The sequence below is a fragment of the Sminthopsis crassicaudata genome, chromosome 4 (assembly GCF_048593235.1).
Source record: "Sminthopsis crassicaudata isolate SCR6 chromosome 4, ASM4859323v1, whole genome shotgun sequence".
Lineage (NCBI taxonomy): Eukaryota > Metazoa > Chordata > Mammalia > Dasyuromorphia > Dasyuridae > Sminthopsis > Sminthopsis crassicaudata.
Genome location: NC_133620.1, coordinates 315,498,661 through 315,525,548, shown reverse-complemented (window position 1 = coordinate 315,525,548; position 26,888 = coordinate 315,498,661). Strand labels below are relative to the sequence as shown.

Below are 26,888 nucleotides of genomic sequence, written 5' to 3'. Positions count from 1 at the left end.
GTCACATATCTTAAGTGTCTAAGGCCAAATTTGAACTCCAGTCCTCTTTAGTAGAGCTTTCTCTATTATACCACCCACCTACTGTGTTACACTATTGAGCATATAATCTACTAATACCTTAAATCTTTTTCAGACAAATGTCCAAAAATTTAAGTGTAAGGACAAATAATAAATGTAGGAGAGTATCTATGTATTGGCACTCTCTTCTAAGTCTTAAGATTTATTTAACTGTCCTCATCACAAGTTCTTATCAAATTTTGTAGAAGACTTAAAAATAGAAGTCTTAATTACAACTGGCATCAGGAACAAAAAGAGTAAACACACAGGCAAGAGTTTATAATTTCACTGACTGAACATAAACTTTTCTTATGGCAGGTCCTAATGACACAGCAGCAACAAACCATTAGTTTGAAAAGAGAAAAATCAGCACAAGCATAATCTTCTTATTTGCTGTGTATTGATGGACACAAGCCAAGATGTATGTGCAATAAAAGATGTATATGCATTTTTATATTTTTATGCCACATTACCAGTGACCAAACACAGAAGCCAAGAAATTAGCCAAGATCCATTAATACTGAGAGTTAATAATTCTAAGCAACGTTAGATTGAACCAAGTGGCTGTGTCTTTGTTGAACTGTATTGACCATAGAGGATCTAATCTTTACAAAGAGTGACTTTTCACTTCCCAAAATGAGCTCGATGACCATCAATTTTCATTAGCTCTGTCTTCCAGGGAGGCATATGATAGAATCAGCAGCTACAGCAAAATTGCCCTGATCCACTAGCCTGTTACAGCAGGAAAAACCCAGAAAGGCAACAGGCATCAGCTCTGGGCTCACTGCATTTGAATCTCCAACTCCAGCACAAAACTGTCCTGCTTGGGAACCTCAGCATTTCCTTCTCTCCCTCCAGGAAACACAGTCAGCTGAAAAGTCCAATTTTCCAGGCTTCTCTGAATTTCCAGAGAAATTTCTGTGGGACTTAGTTTTTTTAGGTTTTTGTTTTTGGTTTTTTGGGGTTTTTTTTATCCCTTAGGGTCCTTTTCTGTCAGAAAAGACGCATTACAGAGACTTGCTGATCCAGGAAAGGAGACAGTCTGCTATTTGGCCAGGTTAGAGGAAATTGGAGACTTGGGAAAAAGAATGGTTCCCTGACCAGCTCTGTGTCCTACTTCAGGCTTGAGTTCTTTAATTCCAGACTTCAAATAAGGGCTTGGAACAATGAAAAATTCTACTTCTGCCAAAATTTAAAAAAAAAATCTATCTACCTAAAGGAAGCAAGGGGCTACAATTTCTTCAGCTGCTTGCTGAGCCAGCAAAACCAAAATCAAAGGAACTCAGGGGAGAAGCTTTGGAAAACAATAGTCTTTACACGTTATAAAAGCAAAATATTGAATAGTTTTGCATAACAACGCCCAGTCAACTTTCACCCTTTTTTAGCCCCATTTTTCATGGAAAAATGACTGACTCAAACACAGAGGTTTGTTTTTGGCCCCTTGATGTTAACACAAGGCTTAACATTCTCAGTCCAGTGCTCTTTCCACTATACTTCCTTACTTTTCTAGAACTCTAGCATCTGGAGTCATTAGGTAATCAAAAGGAGAATTTTTCTCCTGCTTCTTTCTGGCCATTCTTTTCAGGTACTTTTCTATTATACTTCAGCATTACTCTTTTTCCTTTGTAGTTTGTTTTCATAATAACCTTAGATTAAGTCCCAAGAATTACCTAGGTGCCAATCTAGGTTCTGTTTTTTGTTTGTTTGTTTGTTTGTTTTTTGTTTTGTTTTGTTTTGCTTTTCCTTTGTGTGTCTTTCTTGTTTTATTAAAATGTTCCATTGCTAATTGGGGGTTAGTGGTTAATCTTAGCAGTGACTCACAGAGAGTATCTTCTTGTGTTTTCCCATTGGTTTTTCTAGCATAGGGCTTCTAGATCAGCATTTCCAGTGCTAAGTCCCCAACACTATCCTGAGAGGCCAAGATTTTGTTTTATAAATAGTTTTATCTGGATCCAGGATCTTTAGCCTGTGGTCCATAAACTTGTATAGGAAAAAAATATATATCTTTTTCATTAACTTTTAACTGAAATTTAGCATTTCTTTTAGTTCTTTAAATAGAAGTTATTTAGTTATTAGTCTGAGAAGGGATTTATAAGTTTCACCAGACAATCAAAGGGGGCTCATCTCTTTCTCATTGTATGGAATTTCTGAGAATTGTGGTGTACAAAAAGGGTTGATTCCTAAAGATATTTTCTTAGGAAAAGAAATTTATATCTATTTCCCAAAGGAGAAAAGGTATATCTAAATAATTGATAATAAAATATCTTCAATGAGTACATCTTCCAAAGAATCCTGAATGCTCTTGGTATATAGATGAGTGAAAACTTACTGTAAAAGGACTTGTGTAAGGTGGGATTTTGTTCTACTAAGTCAAATTTTTTAATCAACAAATAATAAGCACAATGGTATCATATTCTGTAAACCTTTGAATCACTTATGAAGTGGTAAATATGGGATACATTTTTACAATATTATTTGTGAAAGCCTGCTTGTTCCCTGCTAATAAGGTCAATAAGTCAGTGAAGATGCCCTTACTTTTTGGATAAATGACCTTCATATGTGTAGATGAAAGGGTAGGCACATAAATCAGTAGTTATTTCTTGGAATTATTAAGATCTAGGTTTTTCCCATACCTTTGATATATCATTGACTCCATCTTGTAAATTGATCTCTCCTCAATTTGCCTTAAAATTAGTTCCTCAGTGTTCTCACACTTGCATTGCCTCCAGAATAAATTTTCTGTTCAATGATTCTCTCATATCTAGTGAGTTATGAAACAGAGAATTGTATGTTTATCCAAAGTATTTGCAACTATGATAGAGAATATTCAGCACAGAGGAGAGATTGAGGAGGGATTACCAATGGATAGTGAGTTCCTTCAGATGTTCCTGATTATGGATGACATTATGTTGATTACATCAAGCCCAAAATTTATTGCAGAGCCTCCTGGAAGAGATCAGTGATCACTCAAAGGATTTTGTCCTGTTCATCCACTCAGAAAAAAACAAATGGATAAAGATGAATGTCAATTGCCCATATTTTGACATACATCTGAATGGATACACCTAGAGCTGCCTGACAATATACATATCTGAGGTATATACTGCCAAGGGACAATGAAGCAAACTCAAATTTGAAAAAGAATAAAACTGGCTAGATTGCTTTCAGAAAATTATAAACATTTTTCTGACTCCAAGTTTTCCAAAGGCCCATATTTCTCATACAAAGATTTTATCAGTGTAGCTTTATGAGAGTAAGATCTTGGACATTTCTCCCTGTGAATAACTAAAGAACATCACACAGAGGCAATGGAAATGTATATGGAGGGTATGAGGAGACTGCAATATACAAGCAATGTAAAACTCCAAAGAAGGAAAAGAATTGTAATGAAGAAAGGGAAGACTATCTGGTCACATAACAAGAGCGTAGGATGACAACTGAATAGACAGTGTTCTACTGGTATCTTTATAATGTAAACATAAAGTGTGAGCGCAGTGGATTAACTCTCAAAGGTAAACTCTTTTCTTTCTTTTTAATTTTTTTTATTAATTAAAACTTTTTATTTTCAAAACATATGCATAGATAATTTTTCAACATTGACCTTTGCAAAACCTTGTGTTCCAATTTTCCCCTACTTTCCTCCACCTCCTCCCTAGATGGCAAGTAATCCAGTATATGTTAAACATGATAAAAATATATGTTAAATCCAATATATGCATACATATTTATACAATTATCTTGCTGCACAAAAAATTCATTTCAAAAAGGAAAAAAATAAGAAAGAAAATAAAATGCAAGCAAACAACAAAAAGAGAGAAAATGCTTAGTTCCCATAGTCCTCTCTCTGGGGGTAGATGGGCTCTCTTCATCACAAGATCACTAGAACTAGTCTGAATTACCTCACTGTTAAATAGAGCCACATACATCAGAATTGATCATCATATTATCTTCTTTTTGTTGTGTACAATGTTCTCTTGATTCTACTCACTTCAGTAAGCATCAATTCATGTAAGTCTCTCCAGACCTCTCTAAAATCATCCTGCTGATCATTTCTTATAGATCAAAAATATTCCAAAACATTCATATACCATAACTTATTCAGCCATTCTCCAACTCTTGGGCATCAACTCAGTTTCCAGTTTTTTTGGGCTGCCACAAACATTTTTTGCAAATGTGGGTCCCTTTCCCTCCTTTATGATCTCTTTGGGGTATAAGCCCAGTAGAAACACTTCTGAATCAAAGAGTATGCACATTTCAATAGCCCTTGGACATAGTTCCAAATTTCTCTCTAGAATGGTTGGATCAATAAAGGTGAACTCTTTTGAGAGAACATGGATGAGAGTTAGTCATCAAGGGCAAGCATGGATGTGATCTGCATCTCTGGAAGGAACTTAGAGAATTGTGAGATTACAAATCCATTTGAATATTTAAGTACCAAACCCACATTGGTATTATTGTTTCTATTACTTCTTATATCGGAACCATGGTGGCAAAGTACAGAGAAGGAGGGATGGAACTTCTGGGAAGAGCTGACCAGTGGGAAAAGGGCTTCACAGAAGAGTAAGGAGAAAGCAATTGCAGTAATTACAGCAAAGTCCAGAGAGATTTCCTGTCCTTGATATACACTTTTTTGAAGGAAAGAAGAGGAGATTTAATGATCTCTGAACACCACAAGATCAGAGAATGGAAACCTTTGGAAAATGAGAACCTTGATTTTACCTAATTGGGAGATAGAAATTCCAATTATATTTTAAAATAGCCTTTGGTTTTATATTCTGCAAAGTGGCCATAACTTCTAATAGTATAGTAGGAGCTGGAAATCAAAATGCTTATAGCCAGAATTCGGACAAATCAGGACCTTAGCCAATTTAATTTACCATTTTATAGATTCTATACAAGGGTATCAAAAATAATGTCACATGAAATTGGTGATTCATCATCAATGTTTTTAAAAATAAGGGAAGTCTTATAAGATAATAGAAGGTGACATAGGATAGGAAAACAAGGATGTCCTTTATTTTCAAAATGAAAGAAAAGTAGTCTCTTGAATTATAGACTATTGAGTTTGACCATATTCCCTGGTAAAATTTGGGAATACATCATTTTTTAAAAAATAATTTATTATATGTTCAATTCTAAAAAGCAACAAAGCCAATTAAATATATATTTACCACTATTTACATTTTAAAATTAATTCCTATATACAAAATATCCATAATATTAGATCTTCTTCTGTTATTTGTCTATTCATTTAAATATTTTTTCTTTTACATAGTTTTGCTCTGTATAGAAATTATTTTATTCCTTTTCTAGAATCCCTCGTTAAAGGAATTATTTATAAGCACATAGAGAATCAGTGATTGTTATAAACCAGCATGAATTCATTTAAAAAAGTCATATATGTTATATAAATTAGACAATTTAATTTCCTTTTAAAAAGATTTCTAAATTGATTTAGGTGAGAATGGATGGAATTAGTTAATTCTACAGGAGCTTTGAGAAGATAAGCAATCTTCGGATACTATTGGTAAAACTAAGAAGTCTAACCATCCTGAAAAACATTTTGCCTATCATTTGGAGAACAGCTGAACAAATGCTGGTATGCAAAAATAATGGAACATTGTTATGCTATTAGAAATGATGAAAGAAATGACTTCAGAAGACCAAATGAAACCTTGTATGAACTTATGAAGAGTTAAGTAAGCAAAATGAGAACAATTTATTCAACAAATTGTAAGGAAAATACTATCAAAAAACAACTTTGAGAAACTTAAGAATTCTGACTAACCATGATTGCAAAAAACATATAATATTACTCACCTTCTGACAGACAGGTGATAGACTCACCTAGATCAAAATATAAAAAAGGATTATATGTCTTGTTTGGACTGAGAGGACTGAGAGGACTGAACTAGGAACAAGAATAATAATAACAGTAACTAATATTTTGAAAGTGATTTATGCTTTACAACATGTTTATTCATTTGATATAACAGCATTTTGATCTAGGTGGACTGTTTTTAGTGTTTACAAAATACTATATGTTCTGCAAAATAGTGTTTATATAATATTTTAAGTTTTGCTAAGCACTTTTTTCATATATCATCTCATTTCTCCTCATGATAACTCTGTGAAGTAAATGCTATTATTTCACAGATGAAAGAAGTAGAGTCTCAGAGAGGTTAGAATTTTCTGGTCATTAAAAGAACCTCTTAATTAATAGAGGCTGAATTCAAATGCAATTTCTAGACTTTAAAACCAATGTCTTTTCCACTACAGAGTATATTTAAGCTAGCAAATTTGGGGTTGAAATAATGAAAAATCTTCCTAATAATTAGAATATAAGAATCTGCTGCATCGTGGACCTTTTTGATAATGTGGGGGAGCATTTTGGATCTTTTCTCAGAATGGTGCCTTTAAATATATAATATGAAATACAAAGCCAGTTGTACTGACATATAACTATCAATACATATTAAAGCAGGTTTATGAATCCCAGATTAAGCACCCCTGAATTAAAGCTACACAAAAGTTAAGATGACTCACTTAGGAGATAGTAAGTTTCCATGATTATAAGTCTTTAAGCAGAGGTCTCTTAGAGATGTAGTAGAGGGAATTTATGCTTTTTTGTAGAAAGTGGTTTAGATGGCCTCCAAAGTCCCTTCTGACATTGAGATTTTATGATTCCATATAATTCTGTATTAGCCAAATATTAGAAGAGTATCATACACAAAACCATATTATATAAAGAATAGTTCAATATTATAACCCCTAGTTAATTAAAAGAAAAATCTATCTTCAGCATGGAACATGACATGTTTTTGTTTTGTTTTGTTTTGCCAATAAATCAACCAATCAGAGGATACATTTCACTTCTAATTTAGGCCCAGTGTTTTAATAGACACTAGATTGGTGTGAGAAATGCATGAAAAGTATTAAGTATAATCTCTGTCTTCAAGCAGTTCACACTGTGCCTGGAGAAACAAGATAAATACACAAATAGAAATTACAGACTTGCAGTAGTCCAGAGTAGTACCTAGGAATTTTATGTCCTAAGGCAAGTATGCTCATTTGAGACAAAAGGTAAAAAAAGAAGACTCAAGATATGAAAATTAGGCCATAGTTGAATATCCTAGTCTAGGAGACACAAAAGGAAAAAAGGGGAAGAAATCAAGCATTAAAGTAGAGGAACTTGTTCCAGTCACTCATCTGATACTTTCATTTGAAGTAATTGTTTTATTATTGCTTAAGCTCTCTTGCTTCTATAAATTTGAAGAATTTCTGAATTTTGCACCTTGAACAAAGCCTAAGTTGATCTTTCCTAGTTACAATTCTGTACAAGATAATATGTAATTAAATAGTCAACCATGTGGGACATTACAATGCTATATGAGTTCACAGATGGAAGATGTCAGAGTGGATGATTACAGAAAGTGTTGAAAGATCTTCACAGGTGGCAGGAGCAAGAATACTCCAGTCTAACTTCCAGCCTGAGCAAATGCTAGAGGTATAAGGCAGTCTCACTATATGAGGAGGTATGGTAAAAATCATCCTGACCATTAAGAAAAGATGTCAATGTCTGTTTTGCTTTGTCCCTGACTTCACTGAATTAAAGTTGAAATGTTTCTCTTTTACATCCCCTTCTCTCCTCTGACACTGACAATGACCCTGTCCCTGGTATAGACCTTCACACCACCTCATTCTTCCACTATTGTAATAACCTAATGGGTGGTTTCCTTGCCTCCCCCCACACTTAGTCTATTTGCTATTCAGCTGCAACATTGATAATTTAAAATGTGGTTCTAGCCATATCACCTCTCTATTCACTAAATTCCTGCAGTTTCCTATTATCTCCATGATCAAATTTCCATGATCCCTTCATGTCTTGTAAGGCTTCTTATGCCTTCTCTCCCCCACTATATTTGCTACAATTCAGTGATATTAGCCTCCTCACTATTCTTTGCATACAACTATCTCTTAATTTCCTGCATTTCACCAGCTGTCTTCCATGCCTAGAACTCTCAGAATTTTCAGCCTCTGACTTTCTGGACTTCCTTCCAATTTCAGCAAATGTCCAACACTTTGCAAGAAGCTTTTTCCAAAACTCTTAAATCTTACTACCTTCTTTCTGAGATGATCTCAGATTTATCAGGCCTATATCTTATTTTTTACAGTTTCAGATATTTCTTGTTTTCCCCCTTGGTTTGTGAGCTCCTTGAAAACAGAAACTGTTTGGTTTCTTTTTTGCCTTTCTTTTTTTCCTCTATTCTTAGAACCCTGCCTGGCACACAGTGGGCATTTAATAAATCTTTGTTTACTTAGATTTTGTTTTGTTTACTTAACTTGCTTATCACTGGAAGAAAGATGTATTTAAATCACCTGTTAGTCATTAGTAGCTGTCTTGGAAAGTATTAAAACTTTTACCGTGTTGTATAGAGTAACCCCTGACTTACAGTAGTGAGCTATTTGTGTCCCCAGTGCTTAGCACAGTACCTGGCATATACTAGGTGCCTAATAAACACTTTTTAAATTATTGCTTGATTTTTAATACAGTAGAGGAAGCAGTGGTGGTCTGAGCAATAGAAACTTTATTTAGCATTTTGGTCATCTTGGGAATTTTCAAGAGTTTCTGTGTATAGGTAATTTCACCCAGGAGCCCATATAATTCTTCATCTTTTAGAAGTTCATGTTGCACAGACAAATTGCTTTCAGAGGGAACACTTGTTCTCTAGAAAACTATAATGCTACTTATAATGTTTCTCAGTCATTCAAAACTTCTTTCCATATTTTTGACCCTAAAACTCTTCTTTGTTCTTGACTCTATTCTAAAGATGAAGGTTTTTCTTTGTTTGGGGAGGGGATGTCATTTAAATGGATAAAGCCCCTATTGACATTTCCCTCATCTTCACTTACAAACTACACATAGTTTCTTTTTACTTATCAAATTGTGCCCTTGGCCACTAGTTCTCTTCAGTAAATTCCAAAGAAAACATTCAATAATATATGTAAATAGAAACCAAGTATCTATGAATGTAACAAATGTTCTCTTCCCCAGAGAATTCATGATGAAACTTATCTTTGCCTTCTCAGGGGAGGGGGGAGAGCTCTGGCTATGGAATGTGGGAGATAATCCACCTGTCCTTGTGTTAGATAATTTTTACTACAATGTTTGTTTTTGTTGTTACAAAGAAGAATTCAGGGAAAGGAGTCGTGGGAACCAAGTACATTGGCTTGCAGGCTGTTTAATTTTCATTAAGCATCTATTCCTTGGAACTTTGCAAATGTTACAAATCAGGGATTGATTTGTTATTTTGTTAATTGTCATCTTAAACAAGTGGTGGAGAAAATGTTAATAATATAGATTAATCCAAGAGTATGTCATGTGTAAATGTTTGCCACATAATCAGTTGTCAAACAGTAACCAAGAAATTACTGTCAAGGAAGGTAAGTGATGTAATACATAGAGCACCAGCCCTGGAGTCTGGAGGACCTAAATTCAAATCTAGCCTCAGTCACTTACTAACTATATAACTCTTGGCAAATCACTGAACCCCAATTGCTTTATCCATCCCCTAAAAAGAAAGCGAGATTTAAAAAAAAAAGAAATCCCTGCCTAGGGAGATACTGATATACTACCTGTACCCCTAACAATCTCTCTTCAAGGGCGATTAATAGCCAGAACCTCACAAAACATATATGAAGGATATTAGGAGGAAACACTAGACCACCACAGCCAAAACCTCTGCAAGTTTCTCTGCAAGAGACTTAACTTGCCATTCATTAACCATATTCTGCTACTCACTGAATTGTGAACTTCACAAAGGATAGGTCAACTGGACAATTACATATTGGCACTATATGCCACATGAACCTAGTTTAAATACCTCCTCTTTCTCAAATTAATTCAGGTGGAGGATCCACAGTTCACCTTTAAGAGGCACTGACAAAATAAATTCAATGAACATTTAGTAAGCACCTGCTGTGTGCAAGCCATCATTCTAGGGCTACAAAGACTATAACAAAATAGTAGGGTATAATATGTTTATCAAAAAAGCATAATATAGGACAAATTAGAGAGAGGAAAAGGCACTGGTAGTTAGGGGTAGGGATCACATCTGAATGGCTTAAATAAGATAAATATTCTTAGAGAAAGAGATTGGGACAGAGTACATCCCAGGCATGGGAGATACCCTCTACTCATGCATAGAGGCAGAAAATGAAGTATCGAGTTAGGATTAAGCTAATAATCCATCATGACTAAGTTTTTTATTTAAAGAAAAGGCCCAGCATGAAGTAAGGCTGGACCAGACTATGGAGGTTGTTCAGTGCCAGCGTCAACTTTATTTTTGTGTTAATGAAGAGCCACAGAAGGTGTTAGAGTAGGGCTTGACATAGTCAGACCAAAACCAAAGATTCTCATGAAAGGAAGCTCAGACTTTACCACATTCAACTCCCTGATTTCACAGTTGAAACCAAGGTCCAGAAAAGTTAAATGATTTGTTGGAGGTACTAAATATCAAAACAGAAACATTCTTATTATTCCTGGCTCTACAGCAACTATTTTTGTGATCTTGTACAGATCAGTTAACCTCATTGAACCTCAGACTCCTCTACAAAATTAAGGAGTTGGACCAGGTCATCTCTAAGGTATATTCTAGCTCTGAAAGTTTCTGGCAAAAATTATGCCAGCCAGACATACACCATCAGACGAGACATGCCAGATTAGATCAAAATATTTATACAAGGGAGACCTGCCTTGGAGGCAGAACAATTTTAAAAGTAGTGAGGGATCAGTTTTCAAGAAACCTAAAAGAAGAAAAGATACCAAAGTCTGGAGTAAATAACAAATGTTATTACTGAAGTAAGAGAAAATATTGATAACTACCAATCCTTGTCTATTTTCTCAATTTTATAAGTTTTATTAAAAGAACACAATATGCATTTGTAAATATATACATGCATGTTTATATATGTCAATATATGTGTATAGGTGTATGAAATGAATCCTTAAAGCAGATATGGAAAGGAAATAGGAGCTAGATGGCTCAGTGGATAAATGCCAGGCCTGTCATCAGAAAGACTCATATTTCTGAGTTCAAATCTGGCTTCAAACATTGATTAGTTGTGTGTCCTTGAGCAAATTATTTAACTCTGTTTGCCTTAATTTCCTCACATGTAAAATTAACTAGAGAAAGAAATGTTAAACCATTTCAATATCTTGGCCAAGAAAACCCCAAATGGGGTCACAAAGAAGTAAACATGACTGAGTGACAACACACTACATACATACATAACATTCTAAAGCAGATTATATCTTCATAATTACACAACTGATTAAAAATAAGCATACAAGATTTCACTGTACTTATTATTTATTGATTTTATATAATGAATATGTGTGTTTAGTGTCCCACTGCCATATTCTGGTTCTTAGAATAGAATATTTTTATTGTCACCATCTTTAGTTATTTTCCAAAAGCTCCCATTTAGCAATAGTTGATCATGTAACATCAAAGTAATTCAAAAGGATGTGCTAAAAAATAATAATTTTTTAAAGAACTAACAATAAAAACTAAGAAGTTTTTAAAGTTTTCCCCAAACTTCCAGGAAATTTAAGTTGTGAATCTTCTCAGTTTAATTTCCTTCACTGGTATATTAGCTTATAAACACAAGAGAAAAAATGGACATGAATGTTCACTTTCTAAGCATTCACTAGGCTGCAACATCAGCAAGCTATAGCAACCTGGGGCTAGATAAATGGGTGTTAGCAGCTTGTCCAAAAATAAAAGCCAAGAGCCTCAGGGCCAGAAAGGTATTGCATCCCAGCATGAGTTCTGGAGACTTGAGGACTTCTTTGAGAACTTCTTAAGATGAGAACTAGATCCAGGAGAATATTGGTAGCTATAGTTTCTCAACTCAAAAGAGAGAAAATCTCTTATTAGTGGTTGCAAGGGTTAGACTCTTCCAAAACTTCAATAAAATCTTTTTAATAGTATTTTATTTTTCCACATATATGAAAAGATAGTTTTCAATATCCACCTTTGCAAAACATTGTGTTCCAAATTTTTCTCCCTTTTCTTCCCCCCATCCCTCCCATAGACAGCAAGCTATCCTATATAGGTTAAACATGTGCATAACTTCTAAATGTATGTCCATATTCATCATGCTGTCCCAAAAAAAAAATCAAATCAAAAGGGGAAAAAACATGAGAAAGAAAAAAAGCAAGCAAACAACAATAAAAGTGAAAATACTATGCTTTGATCCATATTAAGTCTCCAAAGCTCTATCCCTGGATGTGGATGGTACACTCTCCATCATAAGTCGATTGGAATTGTCTTGAATCACCTCATGGTTGAAAAGAGCCAAGTCCATCACAGTTGATTGTCATATAATCTTCTTGTTGCTATGTACAAAGTTCTCTTGGTTCTGTTCACTTCACTTAACATCGGTTCATATAAGTCTTTCCAGGCTTTTCTGAAATCAGCCTGCTCATCATTTCTTATAGAACAACTTATTCAGCCATACCTCAGTTAAAACTTTCTTCATTCAATTTCTTTCATGAGAATTCATGTTTTACTTCTCATCAGGTACACTGAAAATGCTTCCCTCCAAGCAGAATCTGGGATCACTATCTGCTTATTTCCACATAGGCTTTTAGTTTCCAATGACATGCCCTTCCTATATATGTATAAATAGAGGTTGATACTCAATGAATACAAATAGGTTTCAGCATATTACTAATAATTATATTCCAAGAGAAAGCATAATACAAGAGAAAGGTTGCTGGATTTGTAATCACAAGATGTGATTCCTCTCTACCACTTTGCTACCTCTTTGATTTAAGTCATTTCTCTACCATTTACCACCCCAGATATCTCCAGGAAATTACTTAACCTCTCTTAGCCTCAATTCTCTCATCTATAGAATGAGGCAGCTAGTCTAGATGGCCCCTAATGTCCTTTCCAGCTCAAAAAACTATTATCTTATGAAACATAACATTAAATCATCACCAAATAAATGTATGACCAGAGGAGGAAGTGTGATGTAATAAGTCATGAAATAAGAGAAGCATAACAGATGGACAATCTGTGCACTCCATTGGTCTCTATATAATGTTAAAAAGAAAATCATAAGGAAAGTCCCAGCACATCTATTGGTTCTTCCGTGAAAAACATGTAAGAGCATAGACAGGATTGACAAAAGATTACACTGAATGGATGGCTTGAAATATGACTCAATATAAATATTACCAACATTGAAGAGATCACAAATCCATCAAATTCTTGAAATAGGAGATATGTTTGTAAGAGACAGAATTACAGATATGTGTGTGTATGTATACATATTTACATATTTAGTATACATGACTTAGATATGTGTTTCAAGATAACATGTAATAAAATACAAAAACTTTTCAAGTCTCTTATTATTAAGATAATTAATTATTTATTATTAAGATAATAGATTTAAAAGACATTGTGGTTGACTTTTATTCTTTCCAGTAAAGAAACACAAATAATACAAAATTATGGTAACACCAAGATTATTTTGTTTGGCTCTATCATGTAAGAGACATATGTAAGAGACATACAAAATCAGAAACATATGCTCACTCTTCTCCAACTCTTCTTAATTATACCCTAGGATTGGGTAGCAAAATGTCTCTAGTTTACTCTGACAAAACTGCAAAGCAGAAAATCCACACCAAGGTAAGTGAGAATCAAATACATCAATTCCTTTGGCATTCTTTGCCTCCTTAACAATTGCCCATTTCTTTTCTATTGAATATTATATTTGCTGAAGAATAAAAGATATTATGAATAGAAGAGAAAAGTTAGGGATCTTGGAAGATGAAAAAGATAGTCTAAGTTAGGAGTTGATAGATAGATAGATAGATAGATAGATAGATAGATAGATAGATAGATAGATGTAGATATGTCTCTGTATAATATACAGATATACCTACATATATGTGTAAGTGGCTTCTTTTATAATCCTATATATATTTCATTTTTACATACTTAAAGATATTATTTTAAGGTGTTCATAAAGCTCACAAAATTGCCAAAGTAATCAATAATACACAATTTGTTAAAAGCCACTGTTTTAGTTGAAATTAACATGAGAAATCAGCTAACCTCCTAAGAAGAGAAATACAGTGAAAGATCCTAAAAAGCAACAAGATCAGGATAGATGGGGCTGAAAATGTATATAAGGAAGGTGCTCAAAAGGGCACACTGATCAATTGAGTTCACTCAGTCCTCTTAATGAAATTATAGTATATTTGGGAAATTACCCCCTTTCTTTGGTGGACTGGAGGATTAAAGTATCAAAGTCTTCCCAAAGCCTTCCTTTACAAAGGGTAGAAACTAGATCCTCATCACTCTACTTTGCATCTGCAGCCTTGTTAGGGTTCTGATCCTCAGAAAAAGATGTCATCATTTTAAGTACTCCTGGTATTCCATTTCTTTCCCCCCTCCCGACTTGCTGTCCCCTCTCCTTTTTTGTCTTGTCTCCCCTTTAAATTATAAGATCATTGACAGCAAGGTCTTTTTATTAAGTTGTATCTCACAGTGACATGTTGTCATCACTTAACAAATGCTTATTAGACTATATTCAATGTAAAGATCTGATTATTACCAGATACAAGGAGACATAATGGTTTTTAAAATCCTGATTGATCATCTACCCAACACAATTCTAAATCTAGACTTCCATAGCCATATCGAAGTTACTACTGTTGATAATGACCTAAGGAGGAAAGGTAACTCCTATCCTATCCTTCTCTCCCTCCCTCATTATTCAAGATGAAGAGGGAGTTCTCAGTAATTGATTTCTCCCAAAGGTGGCTTTTCCCCCCCTCTATTTAGGAACTTTATACCTCTGCTTTTAAACTCTCACTGGAACTATAATCGTATGCCAAATCTATTCATTCTGCCAATTCTTTACTTTCTTGGACCTGTCCTATCCAAATGAGCCAATCAGAGTGTGATTATCTCTATGAAAGCTCCTTACCTTTTGTAATTTTGACTAGTGGACTGTGTGAATTGATCAGGACTCTTCAGATTAGCAACCTTTTATAATACATTGGTTGTTTGGATGAATAAATTGGGGATCATCAAGGAATTATAAGAAATACGGTATATGTAGCTGTAAAAGTCCATGTAATATTTTAGGATGCAACAGCAAATATATATTTACAAAGAGTCTCAATCTCACTGCTCAAAATAGTAGTTCAAATCTGAGACTTTCCCAGGTAGGTGGTTTGTCTTATATCCAGGAAATAGAGAACTATCTTGCTTTTCAGGACTATCACTGCCCCCAAAGAGCTCCCTTGAGAAGAATTTGCAGTTTGAAACACTTTAGCTTGGGATGAGGTTGGAAAATATGGAGATCCTTTAAGCTTGGTAAATGTGTCTAGCTCTGTTTGAGCTTTGCTGAAGGGTTTCACCACAAGAGCACTAATGGAAGTCAGCACCACTGGCCTAATGAGATGTGCTCCTCCATGACTCTGATTCATTGAGGCAAAAATTCCTATAATTGATTATCCTGCTGAGCAGCTGAGAGCAGTGTTTGCTAACAGTGAGACTGAGAATCAGCTCCAGTTTCCTCAACATGAGACAAGTTTCCTCCTGACTGACTGAGCATGCTTAGAGTGATGTCCTCAGTAGGGTCCTAGAGTTAGAATGAATGGACCATAGACATCTTTTCCTCTCTATCCCTCTTTAGTATAGGGTAAGTGTGTGTTAAGGTGGAAAGAATGGTATCAAGGGATGTAAAAAAAAGGAGTCAGTTAGTAAAAATGCAAAGTATATTCTCTTTCCATCTCATGCATACTTCTGTTCCTACTTGAGATGGGCAGCTCAGCTATGTACTCACACAATATGTCAATAATATGTGCTACTCCACAAAAGATAATGTTTCTTCAGATTGCAATAAGATGTTTCCCTCCTTTCTCTGCAGAGATAGGGAACTGTGGTTTGTGGAGCATTATATATGTCATAAGATTCTGTTCATGTTTTGGCTAATTTTTCTGAACTGCTCTTTTTTTACCTTTTAAAAGTATTTGTTTCAAAGGGTAGCTCATTGGATAGAAGAGGGGGGAGAAATATATTCAAAATAAAGGTGATACTTATACAATCTACATTAAAGTGTTTGCCTTCTCAAAGAGAAGGAAGAAGAGAGGGAATTTGGAACTAAAAAATTATAAAAAACAAAACAAAACAAAAACAAATGTTTCTTAAAAAGTGCTTTTATATGTAATTGAGAAAAAATAAAATAAAAACTTTTTTTAAAAGTCAAATAAAAAAAATAAATAAAGGTGATATAAAAACAAAATATGTCAATCAAAAAGATATTATTGTGGTTTAAGTTTAGTCATCAAATTGAATTGTCCCTTAATAACCTCTTGTCTCCAGACTATAGACTCCATGAGGACAAGCATAAATATCTTCATCTTTGTATCTCCTTATCACCTAGCACAGTATCCTACACATAATTCTCTGAATTGAATTAAATTAACCATCAAGTACATTTGATATCAGCCTAGAAAAAGTGATTATGGAGTCTCAATTTTAAAGATTTTAGAAAAATAGGATAAATATCTCCTCTTGGTTGGGGGGGTGGAGTTGGAGGAGTTAGGATTTGGACTCATAGACAGGCAAGAAGCAAAAAGACCTCTTGAGATTCATTCTAACTCCATGAGTTTCTGAAAACACTTGAGGATCTGTGGGATTGAGGTGTTTAGTATTCTTTGAGTTTTCTCATGTTGAACTGAGGAGAACTAATTCCCTGGGTATTCCCTGGGTTTCTGCAGCTGGATTACCAAAATGTTTGCTTTGAACAAATATCATGATAAATATGTTCTCAGCCCTCAGGGACCCTTGAGAGGATCCGAGGGAAAGTAAGAAATACTGAAAGGTAACATAGGGAAGCATTGGCAAAATAGATTTTGGAAAACTTCTTCAGCTCTTTGCTAATATTGCCCAAAGTAAGGATGATATCTTTCTCAATAATCCACCATAGTTTGTATATCTTTCTTCTGAAAGAAAGACTGTGTTGAAAAATTAAAGGAATGTAGTAGAAAAGGGGGCTTGTGTTTATTAGGGGAAAGGAGGCTGATGTAAGTTCTAGGTTTAGGAAGCAGGATCCCAGCTATTTAGAACTATAAGGCACCTTGTCGTTCAGTCGTGTAATTCTTTGTGACTTTATGATACTTAGTACTTCAGGCCCTTCTGTTTTCCACTGTCTCCCAAAATCTATCCAACCTCATGTTCATTAGTGGAGCTATTTATAGTTGTCTTCTGCTCTTTCCCAGTAATGTGTTAGACATTTTATGATCTGAAGGACTCATAGCATCTTAATACTGTCCATGGGGTTTTTATTGCCAAAGACGCAAGATTGGTTTACCTATAATGTATCATCTTTTGTCAGAACTCTCCACTATGATCTGTCCATATTAGGTAACCCTGCATGGCATAGCTCATAGTTTCATTGAACTATGCAAGCCCCTGTGCCACAACAAGGCAGTGATCCAGTAGAGGTAAGATGCCTTAGAAGTTGTGTATTTCAAATTACATGTTTCCCAAACTCAGAAATAAGGAAAGAGATGTGAAACTATGTGTCTAAGATCACAAAGGTAATGGTCAGAACTCACATGTATACAGCACTTTCAAAGGACTCAACTCCAAGTCCTTTGACTCTTGATACCGAGTTCTTGCCACTATACTATGTTGCTTTCTATATTATTAAAGTAAAAAACAAAAACAAAAACAAACAAACAAACATGTTGGGGTCAGGAGTAAAAACAGGATCAAAAATAAACTAATATTTGAATTTAAAATTGTGGGAACATTGGCCCATAACCACTATTTTTGTGATTCTCTCCTCTCAGGAAGTAGAAGTCCTTCTTTCCATGTGTACATGAAGAAGTCTAAAGAATTAGACTATTTAATGAAAAAAGTTCTGCATTTGAAATCAGAATACCTGATTTTAAATTCTGTTACTTCATCCCATTAAATCCTATTTTCCTCACCTGTATAATGAATACATATAACCCCATAGAGATACACATATATACACATATATTACATTATATGTGCATTATATATGTGTGCATTATTACATTGTTTATATATTATATGTATATATATATTTGTGTGTATACATACACACATAAATATATTTTATGTATATATCGTTATATGCACATGTATTACTACATTATATGAGTGTGTTATATATATGTGTGTGTGTTATTACATTATATACATATTTATGTGTACATAAACACATAAACATATGTACATCTAACTACATAACTCAGTGTAGTTGCAAGAGAAATGCTTTTTATAATAATATTTTATTATTTCCCCAATTTCATATAAATACAATTTTTTCATTCTTTTTTTTTAAAGTTTAAGTTCCAAATTTTCTCCTTCCCTCTTCTCCCCTCCCCCTCCTCCCTAAGATCAATTCGATATAAGTTTTATATGTGCAATCATGCAAAACATATTTCCAAATTAGTAATGTGAAAAAGACAGACCCAAAAGAAAAAAAAATGTGAAAAGTAATATGCTTCAATCTGAATTTAGACTCCATCAGTTCTTTCTCTGGAGGTAGATAGCGTTTTTCATCAGAAACCTTTAGCATTATCTTGGATCATTGTATTGCTGAGAGTTCTAAGTCATTCACAATTGATCATCATGCTGTTACTCCATACAGTGTTCTGGTTCTGCTCACTTCATTTTATCTCAGTTCATGTAATTCTTTCCAGGTTTTCTCTGAAATCATTATGCTCTTATAACACAGAAGCACTCCATTACAATCCTGTACTACATACAACTTGTCTTGCCATTCCCCAATTGATGGGCATCCTCTTAATTTCTAATTCTTTGCCACTACAAAAAAAGCTGCTAAAATATGTTTATACAAACAAATCGCTACCCTCCTTTTAAAAAACTCTTTAAGATAAAGACCTAATAATAATGGTACTATAAGATCAAAGGAATGACACAGTTTTATAGCCTTCTGGACACAGTTCCAAATTGCTCTCCAGAATGTTGGATCAATTCACAATTACACCAATAATGTATTGGTGTCCCAATTTTCCCACATTTAGGGGAAATATTTTTCAAAGCTAAAAGCTCTATTTAAATGTGTCATGCATATTGTTGAGCAGGGTGGGAATTGGAGTCAAAGAATATAGGAATTCAGATCCTAGCTCTAATATTAGGCAACTCACTAGGAATTATGTACTGCTTCAGTTAAGTAAGCATTTATTAAATGCCTACTATGTGTAGAGAACTAGGCACTAGAAATACAAGAACAAAAAAATTCAAACAAACTAAGAACAATATCTACCATTTCTTAAGTTTACATTTACTTTACTTTCTACTGGAGGAATATATACAAATGGTTAAATATAAAATATATACAAATTAGTTTCTGGTGGAATGATATTTACAAGATACTTATATTTGCTCTGAGTAAAGGATCTAGAGATTCCAAATGTCTTAGGTAAGAAGGGAAAATTTTTCCAAACATCTTATGTGAATGCATAAAGGTAGATGAAATGTATGGAAATAGCAAATAAACTAGTTTGACTAGGATATAAAATGTGCAAGTAATAGATAAATGGTGAACTATAGTAGTAGAAGCAATTTCGAGTCAGTAGTTTCTCACAATGATGACATCACAGTTCCTTATCATACATTATTATTGTTGTTAATATTTTAGCAAACTATGGATGTCCTTCATTTATCCATGCCAATGGTATCAAGTAATAATAGAGCTAATTCAAAACAATAGGTGATAAAATCAATCATTCAGATTTGGAGTTCATTGTTCTAATTTTATCTTTCTAATAATGTTGTGTTTATCAAAGTATGTTAAAATTAGTTGGTATTCTACAGGCACACACTGAGTAAGAGCCAGGGGAGTTAAGCCAGACATATATTGGGTGGCAGGAGAAATTCAGCTTGGGATTCAACATTTGCCATAGGCAGTATGCAAAGTACATTCTTGACATATGATATCTTTTTATAGGGTATACAGGTGAGGAAGAAGAAACAAGTAGGAATCCCTCAGACCTTGGGGAAAAGAAAAGAAAACAAAGGAGCCTTCCCAGAGCTGGAAAGAAGATAAATATGGAAAATCTAGATATGATTCCAAAATGTTGTTTTCCCTTGTCTTTGCCTGTTAAGTAAAATGTCCACTTACAGCCTTATTTGAAATCCTGACAGCAGCGAGTTTAACCTGGGCAGGTTTCCGAGAACTCCTAGGGAGATAATACCTCCTGTTCCAAACTTGACTAGGCAGTGATCAAATAGCATCTCCAGCAACCAAGTTCATGATTACAGCCATTGATTGTAATTCTTTCTCCCTTCTCTTTCTTTCTTTTCTTAGAGTCCAGAGTGCCCCGGGGGAAAATTGGCTGAATCAAAGGTATAAAGACTTTCTCTTTTGTTGTTTTTTGGAGGATTGTTTTTGACATGTGTGATGTTGTACTTCTATAAGAGTTACTTATAGTGAATTCTTAGTGTTTCTGGGATTCCCCATTCATTTCTGGAAGAAGAAGGTTGGGGGCAGAGCCAGAAGCCAAAGGAGAGTGTATTTCTGAATCTCTCCATGAAATTTCCTCACTCTCCACCTAATTCTCACTTGAAATTTTCCAAGAAAGACAAGGGAATTGGTAACCCACAGGAGCAGAGCTGGGGAGGAAAACAAGGAAGAAATTAAAGGAGTTTTGTTGAATCTGAGATTACCCAAGAAATCCAGTTTTTCTTTAGTATTCAGCTGCAAAGAGGGCAAGTCCCCTCATTAACTATCAACAAAGTGCCAAATAACTGGAGTCAATGAATTGTAACTAAGATACAATAATAATAATAATAATAATAACTGATATTTTATAGTATTTCAAGGTTTGCTTAGAACTTTACATAACTTATCTTATTTGAGCCTTATCTTTGAGGTAAGTGCTATTATTGTTGTCTATTGTTATGCTATTATTATTTTACAAATGAGAAAACTGTCCCAGAAAGTGTTAGTGGCTTGCCTAGAAAGCTACAACTAGTGTCCAAGATAAGACTTGACCATGATCTTCCTGACCCCAAGTCTAGCACAGTACACTCCAGTGTGTGCTCCCTTGAACTGGCTCTAAGCTTCCAACAAACTAGAAAATCTCTTTTTCAATTTTCAATTCTCAATGGCTCATTCATAGGTAGATGATCCATTTTACAAATGAGCTAACATAAATGTTTGTCTGAAAGGTATGTCTAAAAGCTGTTTCTTGCGTAATATACTTCTAGACAATCTCTCCTTGCCATCAACCTAATTCAACCCAACTTGCATTTACTAAGCATTTTTTATATGCAATACCCTATGCTAGGCATGGGGAATACAAATAAAAACACATGTAAATAGGGAATTCAGAAATTAGCCCAGAGAGAGAGAGAGAGAGAGAGAGAGAGAGAGAGAGAGAGAGAGAGAGAGAGAGACATCATGATATAGTAAATAGAGGGCTGATCTTAGAGACAGGAAGATCTGGGTTCAAGTTCTGTCTCAAGTTCAAATTTTGACACAGTAAAAATTATTTTTATTTGTTAAAATTTATTCTATTGGTGGTTGCCATACTAGATTTCTGTCCACAGGCAAGTCATTTGAACTCTCAGTGTCTCCCTTGGAAAACTTCCTAAGATTATAAGTCACACATCTGCATTAATAGATGGAGTTGCTACAAAAAGAATTCCCCACACTGATGAAGTTATAGGATTGAACCCTTATCCTCTCCAAATTTCTGCTCAACATTTTTATTAGTAATTTAGATGGAATTATAGACAGTGGGCTTATCAGATGATCCAAAGCTATTTCCCTTCCATTCCCTTAAACCAGGTCTAGCTGGTAGCAGGTGTCTTTAACTGCCTTTCTCATCCTCCACTCCATCCATGACTGGCTCAGATCACATTCACTCCAAAGAGGAATAGGTATGGGAAACTTTCCACCCAATCTTCTTACTATGCTCCCCTCCCCTTCACCCTTCCTGTCTGGACAATAACTCCCTCATTTCCGTCCAGATAACAATAGAGACAACAGAGAATTCCCACTCTATGCCAAACTTCTAGCCCACTTTTCAACTTCCCCACTTTCAACTTCAACTAGTGTGGTCCAAAACCCTGTAATCATAGGGTTTCTTGCTAAGACTGTGTACTCCTATGGTTTGATGAGGCCCACCAATTTTTTTTATCCATCTAGCCATTCCTTCATTGTAGAGACTGTAAGTGTTCAAATATACAGTGGACTGAGAGGTTTCTGAAAGACTTTATACTTTTAAAAAGCTCCTGTTAGTTAATTTGCTGACAATTTTCTAGACAATGACATAAAAATATATGTTGGAGGATAATTGGGACAGGTAATACATTTCCTTAAGGTAGTTTATTCAAGGGAATTGTCTGCATTATCAATAGAAATATAATTATCAATTGAAATACAGTAAATATTACCTTACTTTCAAACTGTGTTGTGATCCCAGGGTCTTATCTCCATTGTTTTTAAGGATAATTGTATTTTGCTTTTATACAATTTATATTTTCCTAAATTTTTATTTGTAAAACAATTTTGTCAATTAAATAACATCTAAGTAAATGAGATAAATATCTAAAATCCCCAGAGTAAATCCTTTTACAAATGAAAATGGAAAGACTCAGGACCTGAGTTCAAATTCTGCTTTCAATGTACAATCTTGAACAAGCCATATAAATACTCTGCGTCTCAATTTCCTCATCTATAAAATGAATAAGTTGGACTAGATGACATCTGAAATCCTTTCTATCAAGCAGTGACCTAAATTTCTAAGGCAATCTAAACTCTTCCCTTATGGTTTTTGTTTTGTAAGTTCAGATTATTATGATTTTTTTTCCTGTACAAAATGCCTTAACCTAATCTTAAACACATATGTAATAGATGTATATGCAAAATTTCCCTCACTTCTTCTAAAATTACTCCTTCTTAGTCCTCTTGCAGGAGAGGAGAAAGGATGGAGGGAGCAAGGGAGAAAGAGAAAAAAGATGATGAGACATAGACAGACAGACAGAGGTTGAAGCATTTGGACATTTGAGCCCTAAAAATAAACTGTTTAGATATAGCTGCCTGTGTTTGGTTTATCTTGAAAACTTCTGTCCTTTGCCTCAATTAATAAAAAAAATAATTAATTTGCTTCAATAGTAATAATAAATAACCTGATTAAATAGGAGGAACTTTGAGAACTTTACCTCACAGAATAATCTGTTAGCAAAGAAATTCTAATTGCAAAGAATGAGGAGAGTTAGCTAAATAATCTGTGTGAGCTTCTAGCAAAATAAGAATTCAGGAAACCAGAGAGATTGGAAACTTGGAGGAACTGGTAATAGACCTGATTGACCATTATTAGTTAAACCTTTTGCTACAATGTGCTGTGGATAATATCCTAATTTCCATGTCAATAAAACTAAGAAAGATTTGGATGTTGGATACACCCACAGTGACAAAAGCCTCTGCCCCACAATTTACTCTATGTCCCAACAACATATTACCTAGCTGATACTTTTTTTTCCCAGAGCATACACAACCAGAATAATTGTTATTGAATTACTAATAACAAAAACCATAATTTGAATTCCTACCTGACCTACCCCGTCACCTCCCAGCTAAGACATGGACTAAGCAACAATGGAATAGAGTCAATTCATTGGATCTTTTCAAGAGCTACAACTATGGCAGGGTATCTGGAGCTCTGTCCAGCGTGCTTAAGCATAAAAAAAAAAAAAAAGAATAGAACTTCACTCTCACATTCAACTGTCTATATAAGCCATATTCTATCTGTGTTGCACTGCTGCCCTTCTCCCCTAAGATTACTAGTCTCCATAATAGACTTCTATATCCTTTGCATTCAGATTCTTTGTCACTATTCTCTGGTAAAATTAACCCACTTATTTTTGGAGTTCCTTCACCAAAGGCTCAAACAAGTTAATTGGTTATTGAATTCAAATTAAACTTTTAGTCCCCAATATCTACTGGTTGATGCTAGATAACAAATGGTGTTTCACCTTCACATCCAAAAAAAAAAAATCCTGCTTATAGCTCTCATAATTTTGATTTTATATTGCTCATTCAGCAAAATCACATAGATACTAGAAAGTGAGTAAGTTTTTTTTTCAGCTGTCCTCAATATGTCCTTACTAACTCTTAGTTTCCTTGAAGAAATCTTTGTCTTGTGCTGTACTGGGTTATGCACAAAATAAGCTAGGTTTGGGATATTTTTTACTGTGTTGAAACAGGAAAGTGGGAGGAAATGAGAATGTGTATATGGACACCCTAAAAAAGGATCTCTTTGGCTGTATACAAAAACTCTGGGTCTGTGTTTTCCCTGGTATATTAATTACAGTCAGTGAGCAAGCTTTTCCAAGTTTGTTAAGCTTGGACAGAGTAATTTATTATGCCAGTTTTGGTGAGCAAGAGGTGGGTCATGGTGCAGAGAACAGAATGAAGATCTCTCAGACCACAGTCATTCCATCTGCTTCTTGGTGGATAGCTTTATCCAAGACTGGTATCAGAAGAAAAAGAGAAGCAGTAAGGGTAAAAAGAGAAGAGACCAAAATAGGCTTGTAATCCTTGCCTGTGGCAGGAGAAGGCCAAGTGAGTAGAGTACAATGTCAAAAAATCCTAGTTCTCTAGATTCTGTGGTACATGGATATCTGTTTTATCTATATAACATCTTAGTGATACTCTCACTTATGTTTAACAAGCATTTATTTGTTGCCTAAGTATGTTAGGCAATGTCATTAGACATGGAGATTCAAAAAGGAAGTATTCTCTAACCTCAAAGAACTCATATCTCACTAGAAACTATTTAATGGTTCACATATGTGGACACTAGATAAATATATGTGTATATGTGTACAAGCATTTTTAAAGCCTAGGCATTGAGTATAAAAAGGAAAGAAGGAAGGAAGGAAGGAAAAGGGAAGGAAAAAAAGGAAAAAAGGAAAGAAAGAAAGAAAAAGAAGGAAAGAAAGAAAGAAAGAAAAAGAGAAGGAAGGAAAGATAAAGAAGGAAAGAAAGAAAGAAGGGAGGAAGGAAGGAAAGAGGGAGGGAGGGAAAGAAAGAGAGAGAAAAAGAAAGAGAGAGAGGAAGGAAGGAAGGAAGGAAGGAAGGAAGGAAGGAAGGAAGGAAGGAAGGAAGGAAGGAAGGAAGGAAGGAAGGGAAAAAAGGATAGATAGATAGGAATTTGCATTCTATCAAGGAGCTAACGTATTTAGATAAATAGATGACAGATAGATAGAATAAGTACAATACAAAATAATTTTCAGGAAGATAATTATGGGGGAAAGAGATACATCTTGGAACTATGGACTGGAAATTAGTGTCCTGGACCAAAGCCAGAGAAAAAACTCTATCTTTGTTCCACGACACTAGCCAGAATTGTTTTCACTTGCAGATGAACTAATAGGAAAGACAAAAAGCAGCAGCACTGCATAAGGCAGGATCTCCAAATTTCTTTGATCACATACCTCTAAAATTTTTTGAGCAGCATCTTACTATAATGTATACATACCTATTTGTAAATTATATACTGTGTGAAGCATGAGATGAAAATGAAATAATATTTGGTTCTAAAATCAATAGAGAATCACTGTAGGTTATTGAAGAAGGAAGTGACTTAGTCATAATTATGTTTCAGGAAAATCACTTTAGCGGCTATGTCGAAGATGAACTAGAGTGGGGAAAAATTTGAGGCAAGGAGGCTAGTAAGAAGACATTACAATAATTTAATCAAGAAGTGAGGAGGCTCTGGACAAGGGTGATGGCTGGGTCAGTAAAGAAAATGGAACAATTATGAGAGATGTTGTAGAGATGAAAATGACAAGATTAACAAATAAGTGCCTACATGGAATGGGGAGCATGCAAAGTCAAGATGACATTAAGTTTGTGAACTTAGGTTAATTGGAAAGATGATGATGATATTCTCAGAGTTTGGAAAGGAGTTTGAGTTGAGTTGGTGGAAAAGAGATAATATAATGAGAGCTGTGAAGAACAAAATAAAAGTATTCCTGCTCATTATGTGCAGCTTACTCTATTCCACCCAAAACCCAAAAAAAAAAAAAAAAAAAAAAAAAAAAAAAAAGGAGGGAAAGTGAGGCTCTTACTTATCAGTCATTGCTTGGAACTTTCCTTTTCCTGCTGCTGCTACAAAGTGATTTAGGAAGGTAGAAGATAAGTATGCTAGAGTACTGTGGGGGCAATTTTTTTTCAATGGCACTTGAACAGCTACTGTTGTGAGTATCTAGATAGCAATTTGATTGCTGGCAGGAAGCTACTTATCTTCCTTTCCTTTGATTGGTTGCTAACATGCTCCTTAAATTCACACTATTATCCCTATTTTGGATACCTTAATAGCTGCGTCACCATAGGTAAATCATATATGCTCAATCAACCTCAGTTTCCTTATTTGTAAAATGAGAATACTAATAGCACCTATTCACAGAGTAGTTCAAAGGAGATGATTCATATAAAGTATATAAAGTTGTGAATTGCTATTAGCTGTTACAAAAAAGGTATGAGAGAATATATGAGACATATGTAAGTAATATTCTCCCATCTTGCTTTTGTTGATTCTGATCAGTTCTAAATATAGAACTGATCAGTTCTAAAACCACTAACCAGGATGCTGAATTAGTTCTGAGTTCAGCATTGACCCTGAAGTTTGCAAACATCTCCATGGGGTTCAAGATTTATTTTGAGTAGGCAGATGGTGAATAAGATTGCAAAGGTCTATTCTAGCTCTGATTCTAAATTGA

The 26,888-nt window shown here is 34.6% G+C and overlaps 1 protein-coding gene across 19 annotated transcripts in view; it reads left to right on the top strand.

Moving 5' to 3' along the window:
- The window catches only part of RBFOX3 (RNA binding fox-1 homolog 3), a 918,966-nt gene that overhangs the window by 642,385 nt on the left and 249,693 nt on the right, over positions 1-26,888 (top strand). For all 19 annotated transcript variants that reach the window (XM_074260306.1, XM_074260305.1, XM_074260318.1 and 16 more), the window contains one exon: positions 20,464-20,502. In XM_074260306.1, the coding sequence (XP_074116407.1) occupies positions 20,464-20,502 (39 nt within the window). The remainder of the gene's footprint in view (positions 1-20,463; positions 20,503-26,888) is intronic.